This window comes from Scyliorhinus canicula, chromosome 3 (assembly GCF_902713615.1).
Source record: "Scyliorhinus canicula chromosome 3, sScyCan1.1, whole genome shotgun sequence".
NCBI lineage: Eukaryota > Metazoa > Chordata > Chondrichthyes > Carcharhiniformes > Scyliorhinidae > Scyliorhinus > Scyliorhinus canicula.
The window spans coordinates 91617181-91640433 of NC_052148.1; the positions used below are offsets into that span (position 1 = coordinate 91617181).

Here is a 23253-nt window from a genome sequence, read left to right on the forward strand (position 1 = left end):
CTAGGGATGGGCAATAAATGCTGGTCTAACCAGCGACGGCCACAGACCGTAAATGAATTTTTAAAACTTCTATCAGCCTGCCCTGCCACTTTCAATGATTTAAGCACATATACACCAGGTTTCTCTGCTCCTGCACCCCTTTAGAATTAAACCCATTATTTTGAATTGTCTCTTTGCACTCTTTGGGTTAAAACAAATCACCTCCCATTTCTCTGATTAAATTTCATCTGCCACTTATCTGCACATGCCACCAATCCACCTATGTCCTTTTTGAAGTTCTGTACTGCCATCCTTAAGGTTCACAAGTTTCCTGTCGTCTGCAAATTTTGAAATTGTGCTCTGTACACCAAAAGCCAAACCCTGGCGAACTCCACTTCAATCCGAAAAGCAACTTCTACACCACTACTCTTTATGCCCATTCATGGAGTGTGGGCATCGGCATCATATATTACCCATTCCTAATTGTCTTGAATTGAGGACATTTGTGGATCTGGAGTCACATGGAGGACAAACCAGGTAAGGGCAGCAGATTTCATACCCTGAATCAGGTGTTTTAAAAAAAAATGATCAACAATTGCCTCATGATCCTCATTAGGCTTTTAATTCCAGATTGTTATTGAATTCAAATTTCACCATCTGCTGTGGTGGCATTACTCTGGGACTCTTGAATACTAGTCCAGTGGCAATACCATTACAATACTACCTCTCCACCAATTTTATATTACATATTCATGTTTCTACTGCTCCTTTTATTCCTAACTTTGCTCACAAGTCTTTTGTGTAACCTTATGTAATGCCTTTTGAAATCCCACATACACCATATCAACAGCATTGCCCTCATCAACCCTCACTGCTCCCTCATCAAAAACTCAAGTAAATTAGTTAAACACGAGGGTGACAGAAATTTGGAATTCTCTCCCCACAAGGCTATGAATGCTGGAATAATTGAAACTTTTGAGACCAAAATCAATTGATATTTGTGAGCTGAGGACGATGAAGCTACGACAAATAAATGGAATTAAGATACAGATCAGCTATGACCTAACTGATTGGCGGAGCTGCCTTGAAGGGCGACATGGCTTGCTTCTGTTCCTATATAAAGTCAGATAAGTTATTTATATATGAAAAAAAGTAAAATTACGTGAATATATCATAAGAAAACCCCATTCTAAAGACAGTGATAGAGCTATTTCAGGCACTCAACATTTGTTTAATTCTTTAATGAGTATCCTTCTTCCCTGAAAAGCCCATTTCAAAACATATAGTTTAACTCAATTAAGATGGAAACCTAGAAGTCCCCTGTTCCAAATGTTTGCTTTATTGCTTGCTGACTGAATTGTGATAATACAATCAGATATGGCTGCCACTTTCAAAGCATCAGTTTTGTGCCACAAAGATTACAAGCAGATTCTCGAATGTCTGTACAGATGTGTATATAAACATGTAAATGTATGGTGGCTCTTTCTTTGCACTAGAGTGCTGAATTTGGGTGCATTAGAGTGCTATAGTGAGAGTTTGGTGACTGAGGGATATTAAGGGTTAATTTCTATCTAAAGTCTAATCTTTTGTTTAGTAAATTAACTTAAAAGTTGCTGTTTGGGCTGGACCTTTTATATGGTCTCACTACTCTAATTTATATTTTTGTGTATGTGTTTTGTTATTTTATTTTTTTTTGTTTGTGTTTTTTTTTTGTGAATCTGTGACCTACACGTTTATCTACACGTGCAGGATTAGGCCAGCATCCGCCACTGACACTGGCGTGATGCTGGGTGTGAAAACCAAGTAAAAGAACATAAAGGAACTGATGGGTAAAACAAAAGAGGGGAATGCCCCAAAACAACGAGTGGAGCACAGCCCAAAAGGAACGAGAAAGGAAACAAAAACTTATCACAAACCCGTCAAATTAAAGTGTGAAAATCGGGGTTGATAAGGCAATCCAACCCCTGCAGTGCCCACCGAGCATGGAAGGCCTCGAGTGTGCCCGTAGGCACCGCATACTCCCTCTTCAGGGACACACGGCCGCGAACGAGGCCGCGGACGATGGGTAGACAGTCAGGCTAGACGACCCCCTCGGTCGCCCGCTGCCTGGACCTATAAATGGCAAGTTTGGCCAGGCCCAGGAGCAGGTTCACGATGAGGTCCTCCGCCTTCCCCGCCCCCCTCCGCACCAGATGTCCGTAGATCAGGAGCATGGGGCTGAAGTGCAAAGAAAACATCAACAACAACGTTGACAAGAAACCAAAAAGGAGGTGCAGCCTAGGACAGACAACATAAACATGCTCCATGGTCTCCACCAGGCCGCAAAAGTGGCAGGTCTCTGGCAGAGCCGTGAAGTGATTTAAACGATGGTTGCACGGCACTGCCATGCGCAGCACCCTTCACCCCAGGTCCCCTAGTTTGATGGGGAGGACACCTCCGTAGAGGGACCTCCATTGGGGCCCTCTGCCGCCGGACGGCAAGGAGATGTGTCCGAGTGGCGGGCGAGGGCAAGGAGGTGGAAAGTGTGCAACAGCAGGCCGTACAGGAAACCCCTCCGGGCAGTGCGAAAGGGCACAAAGGGTATTTCCACAAGGCGGCTGGGGCTGTGGGGCACCAGCACCTGGGAATGGTTCCGGGGTTTGGGACCAATGTGGAATTCCGTCCGAGCAGGGGTCCGCTCAGACGGGATGCCACTGCACAACCGCGCCGTCTCAAGTCCAAGTGTGCCCACTGGGCCGGGCAGGACCGTTTTGAGGCCTTGGATAGCATTGGCCGCGCACCGGACAGACACCGCTCCGTGCCTGGCAAGCTGGTAGGGTGTCATCCAGCCCACCCCTCCGCCACCCAGCACGTCCCGATCCTGGTCACCCCGGCATCCACAGCCCTCTGCTCCGCCAGCCACCTGAATGGATATTGGTGGGGGTACGGATTCCTGAGCAGAGGCCCCCTTACGACAGCCATCACTCCTGACGGGGGAGAGCTGCGGCGCCTGGCGACCGTGTTCCAGACTTTGAGAAGGTCCTGGTACAGGAAGCGAAGCAGGGTTCTCTGGATGCATGTGACAAAGTCAGGGGGAGGGGTCAAAGTGACCAGCCGATACCACAGCATAGAGGCGATCAGCTGGTTTATGACGAGAACTCGACCCCTGTAGGTCAGCACTCGGAGCCGTCCTGTCCAGCGTCCCAGGCTAGTGGTGACCTTGGTCTCCAGCTCCTGCCAGTTCGTCGGCCAGGCTTCCTCTGCCGGGCAAAGATGGACTCCCAAGTATAGGATGTTGGTCGGGCTCCAGCTAAAGGGCCTGAGCTCCTCTGGGAGGGGGTCCATCTGCCACGGACCGACCAGGAGTCCGGAACATTTAGCCCAGTTGATCCCAGCAGAGGATGCGGCGGAGTACACAGCCCGGCACTCTCGCATTCTCCGCAGGTCACCGGGGTCAGTGAACATGAGGAGCACGTCATCAGCGTAAGCCGAGAGGACCACCTCCATGTCCGGCTCGCGCAGCACCACCCCCGACAACGTCCTCCGCAGGAGGCGCAGCAAAGGCTCCACGCATACAGAATAAAGTTGGCCGGACAAGGGGCAGCCCTGAGGCACCCCTCTCCCAAAGCGAAGGGGCGCCGTCAGGGACCCGTTAACCTTAATCAGACTCCGCTCCGAACGCAGTGTACTTTCGGTCACTCGTGCGGATGGGGAGCTGGTGATAGGCGGACTTAAGGTTCACCGTGGAAAAGACTTTGTACTGTGCGATCCTGTTAACCAGGTCGGAGATATGGAGGAGAGGAAACGCGTCCAGCTGCGTAAACCTGTTGATGGTCTGACTGTAGTCAATGACACTTTAAGTCTCGTTGAGGCACGGACCCTCTCATCCGGTTTTTCTCCCCAGTCGTAACCACCAGCACCTGTGCTCGCCAGGGACTGTTGCTAGCCGCTATGACCCCTTCCTTCAGAAGCCTTTGGACCTCGGACCTGATGAAGGTCCAGTCCTGGGCACTGTATCGTCTGCTCCTGGTGGCGACTGGTTTGCAATCCGGGGTGAGGTTTGCAAACAAGGAAGGGGGGTCGACCTTGAGGGACGCGAGGCTGCAGACGTAAGGGGTGAAATAGGGCCGCCGAATTTGAAGGTTAAGCTCTGCAGGTTGCACTGAAAATCCAGTCCTAGAAGTGCCGGTGCGTAGAGGCGGGGAAGGACGAGGGGTTTATAGTTTTTTAAAACCCTCCCCTGGACCATGAGGTCCGCCATGCAGCACCCGGTGGATTACTGGGTGAACGGGGAGCGCGCAGCGTCTTACCGTGTCGGGGTGGACAAAACTCTCTATGCTCCCAGAGTCCAGCAGGCAGCTCGTCTCATGACCATTGAGGAGGATCTGTGTGGTCGCCGTGGAAAGCGTGCGGGGCCGTGATTGATCCAGCGTCACTGCGGCGAGTCGTGGCAGGAACTCAGAGTCGTCATCCATCATGGAGTATTCACTTGCGGGGTCCTCCAGGCCAATCCAAGATGGCGGCGCCCGTTGGCCGCACGTGGTGGGGGGTGAACAAGATGGCAGTGCCCGGGGCTCGCACGTGGAGTCGGGGGCCCAAAATGGCGGCGCCCGTGGATCACTCGTGGCAGTGGGGGGGTGGAGGCAGCGAGGTCCGCGGGCCGCACAGGGCCCTAGTGGAACGCGGGGGGGGGACCCGCGGTCGCTGTTCAGAACGGCAGCGACTGATTTTGACTGGCAGACAGCTGCATAGTGGCCCTTCTTGCCGCAGCTTTTTACAAGTTGCTGTGCGGGCCAGGCAGCGCGGGCGGGGGTGCTTGGCCTGACCACAAAAGTAGCAGCGGGGGCCCGTGGGCTTATCGGGGTGCCCCATGGTGCAGGTCTGGGGGGGTCAGAATCGGCAGGGACGAGGGGGGTTGCGTGCCACACTGCCCAAGGGGCCGCCGCGCGGCCGGGGGCATACGCGCGGGCATTGCGGTCAGCGACCTCCAAGGAGGATGAGAGGGTCCGTGCCTCAACGAGACTTAAAGTGTCCTTTTCCAGAAGCCTCTGGTGTATTTGGGATGATTGCATGCCCGCCGCGAAGGCGTCCCTGATCAAGAGTTCGGTGTGCTCCGCTGCAGTGACCTGCGGGCAGGCGCAATTTCTCCCCAGAACAACGAGGGCCCGATAGAATTTGCCGAGGGACTCACCGGGGAACTGTTGCCTCGTAGCCAGGAGGTGCCGCGCATAGACCTGATTCACTGGCCTGATGAAATGTCCCTTCGGCAGATCCATAGCGGCGTCATAGTCCAGTTCATCCTCTATCAGAGAGTAGAAGGCGGTGCCCAAGCACGAGTGGAGAATGTGGAGTTTCTGTTCCCTTGTCGGGCGGTTTTCTGCTGTGGTGAGGTAGCTGTTAAAACACGCCAGCCAATGTTTAAACGTTGCTGATGCGTTTGCAGTATGCGGGCTGATGCGGAGGCAGTCTGGCTTGATCCGTAGCTCCATTTCAAAATTCTAGTGTATTAAATTGATGCACCATCAATTGGACTCGAGTCGTGAAGTAGTTCCAAACAACAGGCTTTAATACACTAGATGTGTGCCCGGCAGTAGACGTACAGAGAAAGGCCGACTGCCAGCCAGTACAGGTTCTTATACCCCGCCTCGTAGGCGGAGCTACCAACCTCTCAGCCAATCGGCGGGTAGTCACATGACTAGCCTCAGCCAATTGTCAGAGAGGCACGTGACTTGCCTGAGCCAATGGGCAGCGAGTCTTCTGCACCAATGGCAGCATGGTTCTAAGGTACCGTAATCTCCCTAGTCATACTACCACAGGCAGGAAATGAAGAACCTAGATTGGGGGCAGATGTTTGAGGGTAAATCAACATCTGACATGTGGGAGGCTTTCAAATGTCAGTTGAAAGGAATTCAGGACCGGCATGTTCCTGTGCGGAAGAAGGATAAATACGGCAAATTTCGGGAACCTTGGATAACGAGAGATCTTGTAGGTCTCGTCAAAAAGGAAAAGGAGGTATTTGTCAGGGCTAGAAGGCTGGGAACAGACGAAGCCTGTGTGGAATATAAGGAAAGTAGGAAAGAACTTAAGCAAGGAGTCAGGAGGGCTACAAGGGGTCACGAAAAGTCATTGGCAAATAGGGTTAAGGAAAATCCCAAGGCTTTTTACACGTACATAAAAAGCAAGAGGGTAGCCAGGGAAAGGGTTGGCCCACTGAAGGATAGGTAAGGGAATCTATGTGTGGAGCCAGAGGAAATGGGCGAGGTACTAAATGAATACTTTGCATCAGTATTCACCAAAAAGAAGGAATTGGTGGATGTTGAGTCTGGAGAAGGGTGTGTAGATAGCCTGGGTCACATTGAGATCCAAAAAGACGAAGTGTTAGGCGTCTTGAAAAAGATTAAGGTAGATAAGTCCCCAGGGCCGGATGGGATCTACCCCAGAATACTGAAGGATACGGACCCAGGAAGTGTAGAAGATTTTAGACGGGCAGCAAGGTCGGCACGGGCTTCCTGTGCTGTACTTTTCTTTGTTCTTTGTTCTTTATTGGGAGTTTTCTATTGACCCCCAAATACCAGCAGAGAGATGGAGGAACAGATTGGGCGGCAGAACTTGGAAAGGTGCAGAAGTAACAGAGTTGTTGTCATGGGTGACTTCAGTTGCCCTAAAATTGACTGGAACCTCCTTGGTTCCTGTCAGGTATGGACAGGAAGGATTCCTGACTCAATATGTAGATAGGCCGACTAGGGGGGAGACCATATTGGATTTGGTGCTTGGCAACGAACCAGGCCAGGTGTCAGATGTCTCGGTGGGTGTGCATTGCGGTGACAGTGACCACAACACCTTGACCTTTGCATTGTTCATGGAGAGGGATAGGAACAGACAGTATGTGTTGGTATTTAATTTGGGGAGGGGAAATTATACTGCTATTAGACAGGATCTGAAGAGCATAAATTGGGAACAGTTGCTCTTGGGGAAATGCACAACAGTAATGTGGGGTTGCTGTGAGTGCTGGATAGTTTTGTCCCACTGAGACGAGGAAGGAATGGTAAGGTGAAGGAGCCTTGGATGACAAGAGAAATGGAGCTTCTAGTCAAGAGGAAGAAATAAGCTTATGTAAGGTTGAGGAAGCAAGGGTCAGACTCGGCTCTCGAGGGTTACAAGGTAGCCAGGAAGGAACTCAAAAATGGACTTAGGAAAACTATAAGGGAGCATGAAAAAGCCCTGGCGGGAAGGATTAGGAAAACCCCAAGGCATTCTACACTTTTGTAGTAAATAAGAGGATGATAAGAGTAAGAGTAGGGCCAATCAGGGATAGTGGAGGGAACTTGTGCCGAGAGTCTGAGGAGATGGGGAGGGGTTAAATGAATACTTTACTTCAGTATTCACTAGAGAGAGGGACCTTGTTGCTCATGAGAACAGCGTGAACCAGGTTAATAGACTCAAACAGGTTGATATTAAGAAGGAGGGTGTGCTGGAAATTTTGAAAAGCATCAGGATAGATAAGTCCCCTGGGCCTGATGGGATATACCCAAGGTTACTACGGGAAGCGAGGGATGAGATTGCTGCGCCTTTGACGATGATCCTCACTCTCCACTGGAGTAGTACCAGATGATTGGAAGGAGGCGAATGTTGTTCCCCTGTTCAAGAAAGGTAATAGGGAAATCCCTGGGAATTACAGACCAGTCAGTCTTACGTCTGTGGTGAGCAAAATATTGGAAAGGATTCTGAGAGATAGGATTTATGATTATTTAGAAAAACATAGTTTGATTAAAGATAGTCAGCATGGCTTTGTGAGGGGCAGGTCATGCCTCACAAGCCTCATTGAATTCTTTGAGTGTGTGACGAGACACATTGATGAAGGTCGAGCAGTGGATGTGGTGGCTCTGGATTTCAGTAAGGCATTTGATGAGGTTCCCCATGGTAAGCTCATTCACAAAGTGAGGGGGCATGTGATACAGGGAAATATGGCTGTCTGGATACAGAATTGGTTGGCTGAAAGAAGACAGCAAGTGGTAGTGGACGGAAAGTATTCCGCCTGCAGGTCAGTGACCTGTGGTGTCCCGCAGGGATCTGTTCTGGGACCTCTGCTCTTTGTGGTTTTTATAAATTACTTGGATGAGGAAGTGAAAGGGTGGATTCGTAAGTTTGCCAATGACACAAAGATTGATGGAGTTGTAGATAGTGTCGAGGACTGTTGCAGGTTACAAGACATTGACAGGATGTAGAGCTGGGCTGAGAAGTGGCAGATGGAGTTCAACCTAGATAAATGTGAAGTGATTAATTTTGGAAGGTCGAATTTGAATGCTGAATACAGGGTTAAAGGCAGGATTCTTGGAAGTGTGGAGGAACAGAGGGATCTTGGGGTCCACGTAAATAGATTCTCAAAGTTGCCACCCAGGTTCAAAGGGTTGTTAAGAAGGCGTATGGTGTGTTAGCTTTTATTAACAGGGGGATTGTGTTTAAGAGCCGCGAGGTTTTGCTGCAGCTTTATAAAACCCTGATTCGACCACACTTGGAATATTGTATCCAGTTCTGGTCGCCTCATTATAGGAAGGATGTGGATGCTTTGGAGAGGGTACAGAGGAGATTTACCAGGATGCTGCCTGGACTGGAGGGCATGTCTTATGAAGCAAAGTTGAGGGAGCTAGGGCTTGTCTCACTGGAGTGAAGAAGGAAGAGAGGTGACTTTATAGAGGTGTACAAGGTGAGGAGAGGCATGGATAAAGTGGATCGCCAGAGACCTTTCCCCAGGGCGGAAATGGCTGTTACGAGGGGACATAATTTTAAGGTAATTGGAGGAAGACATAGGGAAGATGTCAGAGGTAGGTTCTTTACACAGGGAGTGGTGGGTGCGTGGAATGCACTGCCAGCGGAAGTGGTGGAGTGACAGTCATTAGGAACATTTTTTTTTTTTTACTCGTAAAACAAAAGCTTTAATAAACAGAGAACTTCGCCAGCCGGGGAGATGAGTGCTCACTGAGCGCTGCCCACAGGACGTCATCTTATATTCGGCCCCTGGGAGGTGGAGTCCCCCGGGGTTCCAAACCCGGTCTTTTTTTTTAACAAACAGTTTTATTGAGGTAGTTTTCGGCATTGTAAACAGTTACAGACATCAACAAAAAAGAAAGCAAAAAAGGCAAAAATGTGCAAACAACCACGTACTTTCAATATTTCAATCGTACCATACTGCACAAGCCCGTTCCTCTCCCATCGGCACTACCCGCCAATTTATCCCTCCTACTCTACTCTACTCTAACCTCCCCCCCCACCCCCTGCTGACGCTCACTCTCTCGCAAAGAAGTCAATGAATGGTTGCCACCTTCGGGCGAACCCCTGTACAGATCCCCTCAAGGCGAACTTAATTTTTTCCATACCCAGAAAACTCGACATGTCTGCAAGCCACCACTCAGTCTTCGGGGGCTTTGAGTCCCTCCACGCCAATAGTATTCGTCGCCGGGCTATCAGGGAAGCAAAGGCCAAAACATCTGCCTCTTTCTCATCCTGGACTCCCGGGTCCTCCAAAACCCCAAAAATTGCCACCCCTGGACCCATCGCCCCCCCTTGTTCTTAGCACCCGGGACATGATCCCCGCGAATCCCTCCCAGTACCCCCTAAGCATCGGGCATGTCCAAAACATGTGTACGTGGTTCGCTGGTCCTCCTCCGTATCTAGTGCATTTGTCCTCTACCCCAAAGAATTTGCTCATCCGGGCCACCGTCATGTGGGCCCGGTGAACGACCTTAAACTGAATCAGGCCGAGCCTGGCACATGCTGCGGTCGAATTCACACTACTCAGGGCTTCTGCCCACAGCCCGTCCTCCATCTCCCCATCCAGCTCCTCCTCCCATTTGAGTTTCAGTTCCTCCGTCTGGGACCCTTCCCCCTTCATGAACACCTTATAAATATCAGAGACTCTACCCTCCCCTCCTTCCCCCCCTAGAGACTATTCTGTCTTGGACCCCCATTGGCGGGAGGCATGGGAAGGATGGGACCTGTCTACGGACAAAGTCCCGCAACTGTAGGTACCTGAAATAATTTCCCCTTACCAGACCAAATTTCTCCTCCAAGCTCCTCAGACTCGCAAAGCTCCCCTCCAGGAACATATCACCCAACCTCCCCACCCCCACTCGCCGCCATGCTCGAACCCCCCATCCATACTTCCGGGGGCAAACCGATGGTTGTCGCAGATTGGTGCCCAGACAGACGCCCCCACCTCCCCTACATGCCTCCTCCACTTGCCCCATATCCGCAGGGTCGCCGCCACTACCGGACTGGTGGAGTACCTGGCCGGCGGCAGCAGTAGAGGAGCTGTGACCAGGGCTGCCAAGCTGGTGCCCCTGCACGAGGCCGCCTCCACCCGCTCCCAGATAGACCCCGTACCCACCATCCACTTCCTTATCATGGCGATGTTAGCTGCCCAGTAATAGTTAATCAGACTCGGCAATGCCAGCCCTTCCTCGCTGCGGCTCCTCTCAAGCATCGCCTTCTTCACCCGCGGGGATTTTCCCACCCAGACAAAGCTCATGATCATCTTGTTAACCCTTTTGAAGAAGGACTGTGGGATAAAGATCGGGAGGCACTGAAAAATGAACAGGAATCTTGGGAGGATTGTCATCTTTACAGTCTGCACCCTCCCTGCCAGCGACAGCGGGAGTGCATCCCATCTCCGAAACTCTCCCTTCATTTGTTCCACCACCCTGGCCAAATTTAACTTGTGCAGCCTGCCCCAGTCTCGTGCCACCTGGATCCCCAAGTACCGGAAATTTTCCTCAACTAGCCTAAACGGTAGCCCTCTCAATCTGTTCTCCTGGCCCCTTGCCTGCACCACAAACATTTCACTCTTGGCCGTATTTAATTTGTACCCTGAGAACTGGCCGAACTTCCTCAATGTTTCCAGTATACTTTCCATCCCGGCCAGTGGGTCCGACACGTACAGGAGCAGGTCGTCCGCATAGAGAGAGACCCTATGTTCCACCCCGCCCCTAACCGTCCCCTTCCATCCCTTTGCGGCTCTCAGCGCAATCGCCAGCGGCTCTATGGCCAGCGCAAACAGCAGCGGGGAGAGCGGACAGCCCTGTCTGGTCCCGCGGTATAGTCTAAAATACTCTGACACTTCTCTGTTTGTCCTGACGCTGGCCTTTGGGGCCTGATACAATAGCCTGATCCAATTCACCAGTCCCTCCCCGAACCCAAACCGTCCGAGCACCTCCCATAGATAGCCCCACTCCACCCGGTCGAAGGCCTTCTCGGCATCCATCGCCACCACTACCTCCACCTCCCTGCCCGCCGGAGGCACCATTATCACATTGAGTAATCTTCTCAAGTTGGCCGACAGCTGCCTGCCTTTCACGAACCCAGTTTGGTCATCCCCAATCATCTCCTGTACGCAGTCCTCAATTGTAATCGCCAGGACCTTTGCCAGGAGCTTGGCATCTACATTGATCAGGGAGATTGGCCTGTATGACCCACACGCTTCCGGGTCCTTACCCCGCTTCAATATCAGTGATATGGTGGAATGCGACATTGTCGGTGGCAGGGTCCCTCTGTCCCTGGCCTCATTACAAACCCTCGCCAAGACCGGACCCACTAACTCAGAGAACTTCTTGTAAAACTCTACTGCGTATCCATCCGGCCCCAGGGCTTTCCCCGACTGCATGGCCTTTAGGCCCCCCAATACCTCCTCCACTCTAATCGGGGCTCCCGACCCATCCACTCGCCCCCCACCTACTGTTGGGAATGTTAACGCATCCAGAAACCTTTTCATCTCCTCCGGCTCTTCCGGGGGCTCTGAAGTGTACAGCTTGCTATAGAAGTCCTGGAATACCTTATTCAATCCTGCCGGGTCCTCCACTTTGCTCCCCTCCCCATCCATCACTCTACTTATTTCCCTGGCCGCCTCCCTCTTCTTGAGTTGCCGCGCTAACAATCTGCTGGCCTTTTCCCCATGCTCGTACACCACGCCCCTCGCCTTCCTAAGCTGTTCCACGGCCCGACTCGTGGATAGCGCCCCCAGTTCCGCCTGTAGTCTCTGCCTCTCCCTGAGTAGATCCTCCCCCGGGGACTCTGTGTGTTCCTCGTCTATCCGACAAATTTCCATAACCAATCTGTCCATCTCTGCCCTGTCCGCCTTGGCCCTGTGTGCCCCAATTGAGATCAACTCTCCCCATACTACTGCTTTTGGCGCCTCCCACAGGGTCGCTGCTGAGACCTCCCCCGTATCATTCACCTGCAAGTAGTTTTGCATACACCTCCGAAGCCTCTTACAGATCCCCTCCTCCGACAACAGTCCCACGTCTAGCCTCCATTGTGGGCGTTGGTGATTCGCCCCTCCGACCTGCAGGGCTACCCAGTGCGGGGCATGGTCCGAGATAGTGATTGCCGAATATTCCGTGTTCTTTACCTCCCCTACACAGTCCCTGCTTAGGACAAAGAAGTCTATCCTAGAATATACTTTATGGACGTGCGAGTAAAACGAGTAGCCCCTTCCCGTCGGCTGTCTGGCTCTCCAGGGGTCCACTGCCACCATTTGCTCCATGAACCCTTTCAGCTCCCTTGCCATTGCTGGGAGTCTACCCGTTCTGGGACATGACCGATCCGGCCCCAGGTCAAGGAACATGTTAAAGTCCCCCCCCCATTATTAGTCTATGAGAGTCCAGGTCCGGGATCTTCCCCAGCACTCTTTTAATAAAGTCCACGTTGTCCCAGTTCAGGGCATATATATTCACCAGCACCACTCTTCTCCCCTCCAGTCTGCCCCTTACCATCAGGTATCTGCCCCCCCCCCCCCCTGTCTGCGGCTATGCCCTCCGCCTCAAATTGCACCCGCTTGTTGATCATGATTGCCACCCCCCTGGACTTCGAGTCCAAGTCCGAGTGGAAGACCTGGCTAATCCAGCCCTTCCTTAACCTAGTCTGGTCAGACACTTTCAGATGTGTCTCCTGCAACATAATAACGTCCGCCTTCAGAGCCCGCAAGTGCGTGAACACCTGTGCCCTCTTAACCGGCCCATTCAGTCCCCTGACATTCCAGATGATCAGCCTGGTTGGGGGGCACACACACACACACACACCCCCACGCCGGTCAGCCATAGCCTTTCTCGGGCCGGCCCCCAGCCCATGCGTCGCGCCATTCTTGGCCCGCCTCTTGGCTGCCTCCACCCTCGACCTCCTTCCCACTGCCTACTTCAGATCCCTCCCACGTCAGCAGAACAACCCCAGGTAACCCCACCCCCGCCACCCATTGGCTGTATTCTGTCATTATGAACATTTAAGCGACTTTTGGACAGGCACATGGACAGCAGCAAATTGAAGGGGTGTCGATTAGGTTGATCTTAGATTAAGATAAATGGTCGGCACAACATCATGGGCCGAAGGGCCTGTACTGTGCTGTACCGTTCTATGTTCTTCTGCAGTCTCTGTTTTTGAATACTGAAGGAAGACAACAAGCTGCAGCTGTTTGGTAGCTGACAGCTACCCTGGCAATCACTGTTGTCAGCTAACAAACATGAACTGCCTTTGCATAATACCCCAATTGTTCTGGTATTTGGAAATTGGATTACATCTGAGACCAACTGTGGTTTGACCTCCATTTCATAACATAGATCAGGCAAATTAAATGGATTTTAACTAGAGCTGCATTAATAATACATTTTGCGCTGGTGTAAATTCAAATGCACAATGGAAACTACATTGATTCATTGCTCAATTAGTGCATTAAGCCTATTATACACAGGTCCATTTATGCAAAATCAAAGGCTAAATTTGAAAACATTGCATGTTTCTAATCAATCCATGACATTGCTGAAAGATCTCTTTATGCACTTTCTTAAAATCCTATAAACATACTTTGAATATGTTTCTAATCCTTTCAATATAACATGATCTCCTAATTAAGTACTGAGTCATTTTCTGTGTTCGAGTTTTCAACAGTTCCCCATTCCCATCTACTAAATTGTGAAATTCAAAGGTTAGTGAAAGCCTGATTGAAAATATCAGTCCTCACGGGAATGCATTTTCTCCAATTGTATCTCCTTCTTAGTTTTTCTGATGTCTTCAGTCTGCGTATATTCCTCAGCGTTGTGGCCCTCCAATGAGAGATACAGAATTCTAAAATGTTAGACATTGTAAGACACTAACGTGAGCCACGATTTGTGACATCATCCTTTGAAATTGGCTTCCAGTCCTCGTGTCCCTCCCTCCTGCAGCAGCCAGTGCTGCTCTGCCTGGCCTCCTGACTCCCTTTTCTCTTACAGACAAATGACGACCCCGAGCAGCATCCCTCAGACCAAACACTCTTGTTCTTCTGGTGATTTCTGTAAGATCCCCAATAAGATAGAGCAGCACAGCACTCTATTTACATGAAGCCCTGAGAGAATTTCACAGACATTGTTGAAGAGTGTTGAAGAGTGACAAAAGTGTCCCAGGAAGTCTCTCAAGACATTTCCAAAGTCTTCTTCAAACGCAGTCTGTCTCCTGTAGCATGTGGACAGTGAAAGCTGAGTTTGGCTTTAAGTGACACTGAAAAGTCCCAGTAACAACTACTTTATCCCTGTTCAGCAGATTGCTGTTGGGAGAAGTTGTCGGGCAATAAAATGACTTGCAATCTTCTAAATGAGTGCTAGTAGACGATTTTACACTCAATCATGGCCTTAACAATCCTCAGAGCGGACATTCTGAGCACACACTTCAACTTTTTTACCAAGGCAGAGTAAAGGCAGGCGAAATCCATTTTAGCTACCTCGAGGTTCTTTGGCACATAAAGCATTGTACGTATGTGAAAACTGTACCTCCATGTGTTAATATATCCTCCTAAAAGATGTACCAAAAGGAAACATTCAAAGATGCTAACTTCCTCTATATTGAAAGAATTGTACTACTAAAATCTGCCTTGTGTCTTTGGAACATTTTCTCTTTTTTTCTTCACAGACTTTAGATGATAAATACTTGCAAAATGATGCAAAGGTCCAGCTGGCACTGCAGTACCTGGATTACTTTTACGCCTTCTTTTTCAATTTTGAAATGATTGTCAAGGTGCTGGGCCTCGGTCTTACAGATTATTTTACAAATGTCTGGACGTTACTGGATTTCTTTCTTGTTGTGGTAAGTTTTTGTTTATTAATTCCGTATGAAGTTCTTTCTGGGAATCTCCTTTAATCTTAAACTTGTTTCGATTACATTGCATTTTGTTCGGAAAAATGCAATTTAATTCTGTTCTCAGGCTTGCATAAATGAGATAGCATCTGTACATCATTTCACAACATGTAGCATGATTGTTTGTTCAGAAGACATTAGAGTTCAAAGGACAATGTGTTTTTTGTAACAAATGAAAGCTGTATGGGAATTGCCTGAAGTAACATCTCCACACAAAACACCTGATACACATCTGTGGATTGGCTGCATAGTTACAACGATGAATTATCACATTGCAGACAGATGTCTTACAGAGAGTAAACAGAACTGTAAAGACCAGACAAATAATTCTGATTAGAAACATCCTTCAGAAGATCTTGTTTTTCTTCACTTCACTTTATTTATTTGTAATTTTCCGCTTATTACAACTATCTCCTTGCCTTTTCAAAAGTTCCCCAGCGCAATGCATTGTTTCCTGAACAGTTTCTGCCCTCTTGAAGACAGAGGGAAACTGAACAAGGTAACTTGCGTACCAATTTTCTCTCTGTTCCTGAAGAGGCTTCTGGTTTGTGATCAGAAACTCGCTGCATTGAAGTCACAACACTAAACTTGAAGACCCTGCACTTCATGGCACATAGTCTAAAATAATTAGCCCACGGTGCCACAGTTTCCAGCAAAACCTTTCCATTTTTTATAAATCTGTCTGTGAAAATAAATCATTAAATTACATAAATTTCATAATATTGTGGGAATGCTACGATTAGCATCAGCACTCCAAGAAGTGCTCCAAGAGGAGGAAACAAATCAGCTGGAGTTCCTACGCCTCACCACTATCTCGTGACCCCGACTGGAATGTGCATGTTTATGAGTGTCAGGAGAGGACAGAATCGGGTTCAGCTGTGACATCACCTGTTGAAATAGCCTGTTAACAGGTTCTATCAGCGCTCACATATGAAGATTGGCCACTTTGCAATGCTGTCAGCTTCAAAAGTAAGGGAACAATACTTATAATCTGTCATCATTTGTATTATCACATTGTGCTGCATGTTGTTGTGCCACTGTCTTCCAGAGTTACATTTCAGTATAAAAAGGATCGCCATTGCATTACAAAATACAACTCAACACCAAAACATTTCATAAGTGTAGAAGGAGGCCATTTGACCCATTGAGTCTGCACTGGTCCTTGGAAAGAGCACCCGACCCAAACCCACCCTATCCCCACAACCCAGTAACACTACCTAACCTTTTGAACGCTAAGAGGCAATTTAGCATTGCCGATCCACCTAACCTGCACTTCTTTGAACAGTGGGAGGAAACCAGAGCACCCGGAGGAAACCCACGCCGACACAGGAAGAACATACAAGACTCCACACTGACAGTCACCCGAAGCCAGAATTGAACCTGGGAGGCAGAATTGGAGCTGTGAGGCAGCAGTGCTAATCACTGTGCTGCCCAGCAACACAAAAATACTTAAACAGAGTTAAAGATGGGAAAACACCCGACTGAATTTTAAACAATTTCTCTTCTTCTTTAATTATCTCCATTCATAAATGAAGAGGACAAGCAACCCTGTCTCAGATATTTGTTGTGTTCTTCAGTCATTTATTGGGTCAGGTGTGACAGCACCTCACCTTGGCTCATTCTTCCTGTGGATGCGGAGCTTCTTCACTCTTCACAGTTTCTGATAGCTGGGGGAGGCGGAGGGGGGGGGGGGGGGGGGGGGGGGGGGGGGGGGGGCGACTGTGTGGAGAAAACATTCATTTTTTGCAGTAGGCTGTGGGGTTGAAGTCACAATCATATTAGCAATGATCTTGTTGAATGGCGGAACAGGCTCGAGAGGGGCCGAGTGGCCTACTCCTGCTCCTAATTTGTATTTTCGTAATAAGAGCATCTTACAGAATCAAAATAGTCTATAAATCAACAGATGACAACATTGTACAAAACAGAAATTGGAGATATTTCAAAGTTAGAGGTATTACAAAGCAATCTCACCTGGAGCTACTCGGAGCTCCACCGATGGTAGTGGCATAAGGGCATGAGTTAAACTCCATTGGTCAGCTCTACTTATACCCAGCTACCTCTCCATAAGAAAGAGTGCTCCTGGTTAAATTCCAGAAAGTTTTAAAAATTAAATTAGGTTGAAAAATAGTAGAAAATATTTTGGTATGTTTTACCTGTGTTTAAAGAATCATGCAAAATTAATATCAACTATGACTTATTAATTTTTTTTTCTTACAGATAGGGTGGCTCAGTATGTTGGGCAATAGCATTCAAGCCTTCAAATCACTGCGATCACTCAGAACACTGCGTGCATTGAGGCCTCTGCGAGCCATCTCTCGTTGGGAAGGAATGAGGGTTGGTAGTGTCTAATTTTATTTTAGTTATCCTTGTTTCAAATAAGTTTACCATATAATTTATGTAATGAAATTCAGTGGGCACAATTATTTAACATACTGGGGTACAAATTCATCCTGTTCAGTGTCGCATTGGTCACCTATTATACACCACACAATAGTCAGGTATTGCACTAAAGAATCAACATCAATTATGTCAGCAAGTCTCGGAGTGGGGCTTGAATCAATGTCTTTCTGATATAAAACCAGAATTTCTAAGATTGAGCCCGGGCCAATTGCTCTCGTGATGAATTTTAGTGGAAGGGCATATTGTTCACCAACCCCCATCCCGCCTCCGGTTAGAAAAGTTAGTTGTGAGCTAACCAAATTTAACAAGGTGAGTGGGATTTCTGCTGCAAAGGGACAAGAAGTCCGGCTGTCAAGAGCTGCCAGCAATCAGATTGCTAGCAGTCCCAGCGGTGCCAGAACTCAGTGAAGACATCTCCACGAAGAAGACAGCATGGGTCCTGGAATGAAGTGAGTTTGAGCGTTTTGGGGGAGAGGTGTTGGGCACCCGAGGAAGAGGTTGGAGGTGGATTTGTGGGGGGTTCAGGTCTTGCAGACCAGTGGGGAGCGGCAGGAGGTAAGCACAAAGTGAGTGTACTATCTTGATGGGATGTCCCTGAATCACACGGGGCAGCCCCCCTCAAAGAATGTACCCTCTCTTCCCGCTTTTTCATCTGGTGTGGTGAAAAGTAGACTCCCCCACTCTTACCCGCCTGCCCACACCAACTGCATTATGGCAAAAGCAGTGTAATATTCCCATCAATTTGCTTGTTAACAAACTCTTTCTAAAAATGGTGGGTGAGCACTTGCCCGACCACAGTTATAGGAACCTGGCATGTTGACGTTGGATTTGTGACCCAACGCCATCACATAGATTTTACACATGCACTGAACAGCAGTTTTATGTCATAAGAACGTTATCTCTGACATTAGTTTCAACTCCTCTTGCCCTCCTACAATAGAGCAAATACAAGTACACAATATTTAAACTGCAGCACAACTAGCGATTTCTATCAGTTTAGTACCTCCATGCTTTGGTGCTGTGTATTATGGTTAATTAAACTCGGAACATATAAGTGCCTCTAAATGCTTCTATCATTAATTCCTACAAAAATGACACGTGTTTTGGATCCAACCAGTTGTCCTCTTACCCTTCCCTCAGGAATGCACAGCTCCAGCTGCAAGTGTGCCGTGTGCTGACCTGTAGACTTTGGGTGGGATCTTTCAGTCCTGGCCACTGTCAGGATCTTCCAGACCCGCCGAAATCAACAGACTTTGGCTCGCCATATTTTCTGACCCTGGCCCAACTGCCATGGGGCCGGAAAATTTCAGCAATTACCTTTGGCATTATCTTTATTTTTGAACCATTCTTCTAATGATCATCACTACTCCGCGTCTATTCCTGCCTCCTTGAGTTGAAGCAAGTCTTGGATTGCATTGCATTGGATTGGATTGGATTGGATTTGTTTATTGTCACGTGTACCGAGGTACAGTGAAAAGTATTTTTCTGCAAGCAGCTCAACAGATCATTCAGTATATGGGAAGAAAAGGGAATTAAACAAAATTCAAGAAAATACATAATAGGGCAACACAAGATATACAATGTAACTACATAAGCATTGGCATCGGATGAAGCATACAGGGTGTAGTGTTAATGAGGTCAGTCAATAAGAGGGTAATTTAGGGGTCTGGTGACAGTGGGGAAGAAGCTGTTTTTGAGTCTGTTCGTGCGTGTTCTCAGACTTCTGTATCTCCTGCCCGATGGAAGAAGTTGGAAAAGTGAATAAGCCGGGTGGGAGGGATCCTTGATTATGCTGCCCGCTTTCCCCAGGCAGCGGGAGGTGTAGATAGAGTCCATGGATGGGAGGCACGTTCGTGTGATGGACTGGGCAGTATTCACGACTCTCTGAAGTTCCTTGCGGTCCTGGGCCAAGCAGTTGCCATACCAGGCTGTGATGCAGCCCGATAGGATGCTTTCTACGGTGCATCTGTAAAAGTTGGTAAGGGTTAATGTGGACATGCCGAATTTCCTTAGTTTCCTAAGGAAGTATAGGCGCTGTTGTGCTTTCTTGGTGATAGCGTCGCCGTGAGTGGACCAGGATAGATTTTTGGTGATGTGCACCCCTAGGGATTTGAAACTGCTAACGATCTCCACCTCGGCCCCGTTGATGCTGACAGAGGTGTGTATATTACTTTGCTTCCTGAAGTCAATGACCAGCTCTTTAGTTTTGCTGGTATCGAGGGAGAGATTGTTGTCGTTACACTACTCCACCAGGTTCTCTATCTCCCTCCTGTATTCTGACTCGTCGTTATTCTAGATCCGGCCCACTATGGTTGTATCGTCAGCAAACTTATAGATGGAGTTGGAACCAAGTTTTGCCATGCAGTCATGTGTGTACAGGGAGTAGAGTAGGGGGTTAAGTACGCAGCCTTGCGGGGCACCGGTATTGAGGACTATTGTGGAGGAGGTGTTGGTGTTCATTCTTACTGATTGTGGTCTGTTGGTCAGAAAATCGAGGATCCAGTTGCAGAGTGGAGAGCCAAGTCCTAGGTTTTGGAGCTTTGATATGAGCTTGGCTGGGATTATGGTGTTGAAGGCGGAGCTGTAGTCAATAAATAGGAGTCTGATGTAGGAGTCCTTGTTTTCGAGATGCTCTAGGGATGAGTGTAGGGCCAGGGAAATGGCGTCTGATGTGGACAGGTTGCGACGGTATGCGAATTGAAGTGGGTCAAGGTGTTCCGGGAGTATGGAGGTGATACGCTTCATGATCAGCCTCTCGAAGCACTTCATTACAACTGTTGTCAGGGCCACCGGGCGGTAGTCATTGAGGCACGTTGCCTGGTTCTTCTTTGGTACCGGTATGATGGTGGTCTTCTTGAAGCAGGTGGGGACCTCGGAGTGGAGTAGGGACAGGTTAAAGATGTCTGTGAATATCTCTGTCAGCTGGTCTGCGCAGGCTCCGAGTGCACGACCAGGGATCCCGTCCGGGCCCGTTGCCTTCCGCGGGTTCATTTTCAGGAAGGCCGATCTGACTTCGGAAGCTGTGATGGGGGGTATGGGTGAATTATGGGCTGCTGGGGCACTCGACAGCGGATTGTTGGTTATCTGCTCGAACCGAGCATAGAATGCATTAAGTTCATTGGGGAGGGGTGGGCTGCTGCCAGAGATACTGCTCGGCTTCACTTTGTAGCCCGTTATGTTGTTTAGTCCTTGCCACAACCGCCGAGAGTCTGTCTGTGACTAGCTTAGTTTGATATTCTCTCTTGGCATCTCGGATGCCATACTGTAAAATAAGCAAGATACCCACTTTCCCAGAAATGCCCTCTCTCCTGCTAACTTATTCGCCCCCCCCCGAGGACCGCACCAGCCAGCCTACCAGCCAGGTCCCGCCGTATGGGACCATGTCCATTTCACACAGGCGGGACTGGCCTGAAACCGACAGCCGCTCGGCCCATCGGGGCCCAGAGAATTGCCGGGGGTGCCGCTGCAATCTGCAGAACGCGTCCCACAGGGCATGTGTTGGGCACTCAGTGTATGGTTCAGATAATGGAATTGAAAGCCATATCTCTACATTTTCCAGTGATTCATAGATTGGCAGTACTGTAAACAGTATAGATGGAAACATACAATTACAAAGTGATATTAACAAATTAAGTGAATGGGCAAAACTTTGACGAATAGGTTTCAATTTAGGCAAATGTGACATCATCCAGCTTGAACCCAAAAAGGTTAGCCAAAATTCTTTCCACTTAATACCTCGCGAAGACAGAATCTGCGAATAGTGGGCCTGCCTGAAGGAGTGGAAGGTGTGAGTGCCACGAAGTACGTCTCGAGGATGCTGGCGGGACTGGTGGCAGAAAGGGTGCGAGATAAGGCACCTGAAGTGGACCGAGCGCATAGAATCACAGAAAAATTCAGTGCAGAAAAGGCCCTAGGTGTCTGAGGCAAAAGTCTAGAGCTGGGGAGCCGCCATGGGAGGTGATCGTGACACTCCATAAATTTGTGGAGAAAGAGAAAATTCTGCAGTGGGCCAGGGAAAAGCGTAGCTGCGACCGGGAGGGAAATAACCTCCAGATTTATCAGGACATCGGAGCCGAGTTGGCAAAACGGCGGACAGATTTCAACAAGGCCAAGGCGGTGCTGTACCGGCGGCAGATCAGGTTTGGGGTGCTCTATCCGGCGAAATTATGGGTGACGTTCGGAGGCCGGGAGTATTATTTTGAGACCCCAGAAGCGGCCGAAGACTTCATTAAGGAGCATAAACCCGGGGAGAACTGAGTGGACAATGCTTGGGAACAGGGTGCTGGCACTATGTAATGGTCGGGAGCATATTTGAAGTGGGTGTAGGGATTGGGGGATATTCACCTTTTTTGTGTGGGGGGGGGGGGGGGGTGGGGGGGTGGGGGGTGGTTTCTGTTCAATGTTGAGATTGTAAGTAGTTGTAGATGTGAAAAGTTTATGTGGGGATGGATGTTCCCATCCCCCCTCCTGTTGTATGGGACTGTTTGTGTTTAACATCTGTTTGTTTGCTTTTGGAGAAGGCTACCTGGAGTTCAGGAGAAGTCCTTGTTTGGGTGGGGGAGGGTAAGGCCAGCAGGTGGCCATCTTCTTTGAACTGAGGAGCGGGGGGGAGAGGGACGCGGAGGTCATTAGGATGTGCCTTTGGGCAGGGGCAGTCGCGCTAGCAGGGTATGCTGGTGAACGGAAGTGAGGTGGTGGGGGAGAAGGCCATGAGGGGTGGCCGGGGGAGGGGGGAAAGGGGATGTGGGGGGGGGGGGGGGGAGAAGGGGAAAAGCGGGGGAGGGTTGTTTCTGCGACGCGGCAGGGGGTGAGAGATGACCTGGTCAAGGACGAAGAAAGGGGTCATTTGGGATGGGCTAGGTACAGGGTGGAATTAAAGGGGCAGGAGTTAAGTGGGGAAGATGACGGACGGTAGAGGGGATTGGAGGCGCAAGCCTCCGGTAAGGTTGGTAACGTGGAACGTCCGGGGACTGAATGGGCCGGTTAAAAGGTTGCGGGTGTTCGCGCACCTCAGGAGATTGAAAGCGGGGGTTGTCTTTTTGCAGGAGACACACCTCCTTGTGAAGCATCAGGTTAGGTTAAGGAAGGGGTGGGACGGGCAGGTTTTTCACTCTGGGTTTGATTTGAAATCGAGGGGTGTGGCGATTTTAATCAGCAAAAAAATGGGATTTGTGAATGCGAAGGAGGTGAGGGATCCTGGTGGGAGATATGTGATTGTGAGTGGGGTATTGGAAGGAGCACTGGTAGTGTTGGTAAATGTGTATGCCCCAAATTGGGATGATGTGGGTTTTATGAGGGGGGTTGCTGGCAGCAATCCCAGATTTGGCCACATACCAGTTGATCATGGGAGGAGAATTTAACTGTGTCCTGGAGCCGAGGGTGGATAAATCGAGCCCCAGGTCGATGGGTAGGGTACAAATGGCAAGGGAGCTGGGGGGGGGGGGTTATGGAGAGGATGGGTATGGTGGATCCATGGCGCTTTCAGAACCCGGGGAAGGGAGTATTCCTTCTTTTCAAACGTCTATAAGGTGTTTTCGAGAATTGATTACTGAGTCGGGAGATTTTGGGTGGGGTGGAGGGGGCAGAGTATGCGGGGATAGTTATCTCTGACCATGCACCCCACTGGCTGGATATTCGGTTCAGTAAGGGACGAGAGCAGAGGCCGGGGTGGGGGTTTGACTTGGGGTTGTTGGCGGTTGGAAGTTTTTGTGATAAGGTGCGGTTGGGGATTAGAGATTATGTGGA

General features: G+C 49.4%; 1 protein-coding gene across 1 annotated transcript in view; it reads left to right on the plus strand.

Annotated features, from left to right (window-relative positions):
* Positions 1 to 23253, plus strand: part of LOC119963623 (sodium channel protein type 2 subunit alpha-like) — a 210744-nt gene that overhangs the window by 66240 nt on the left and 121251 nt on the right. The window contains exons 16-17 of the mRNA XM_038792953.1: positions 14884 to 15057; positions 17326 to 17442. Of these exons, the coding sequence (XP_038648881.1) occupies positions 14884 to 15057; positions 17326 to 17442 (291 nt within the window). The remainder of the gene's footprint in view (positions 1 to 14883; positions 15058 to 17325; positions 17443 to 23253) is intronic.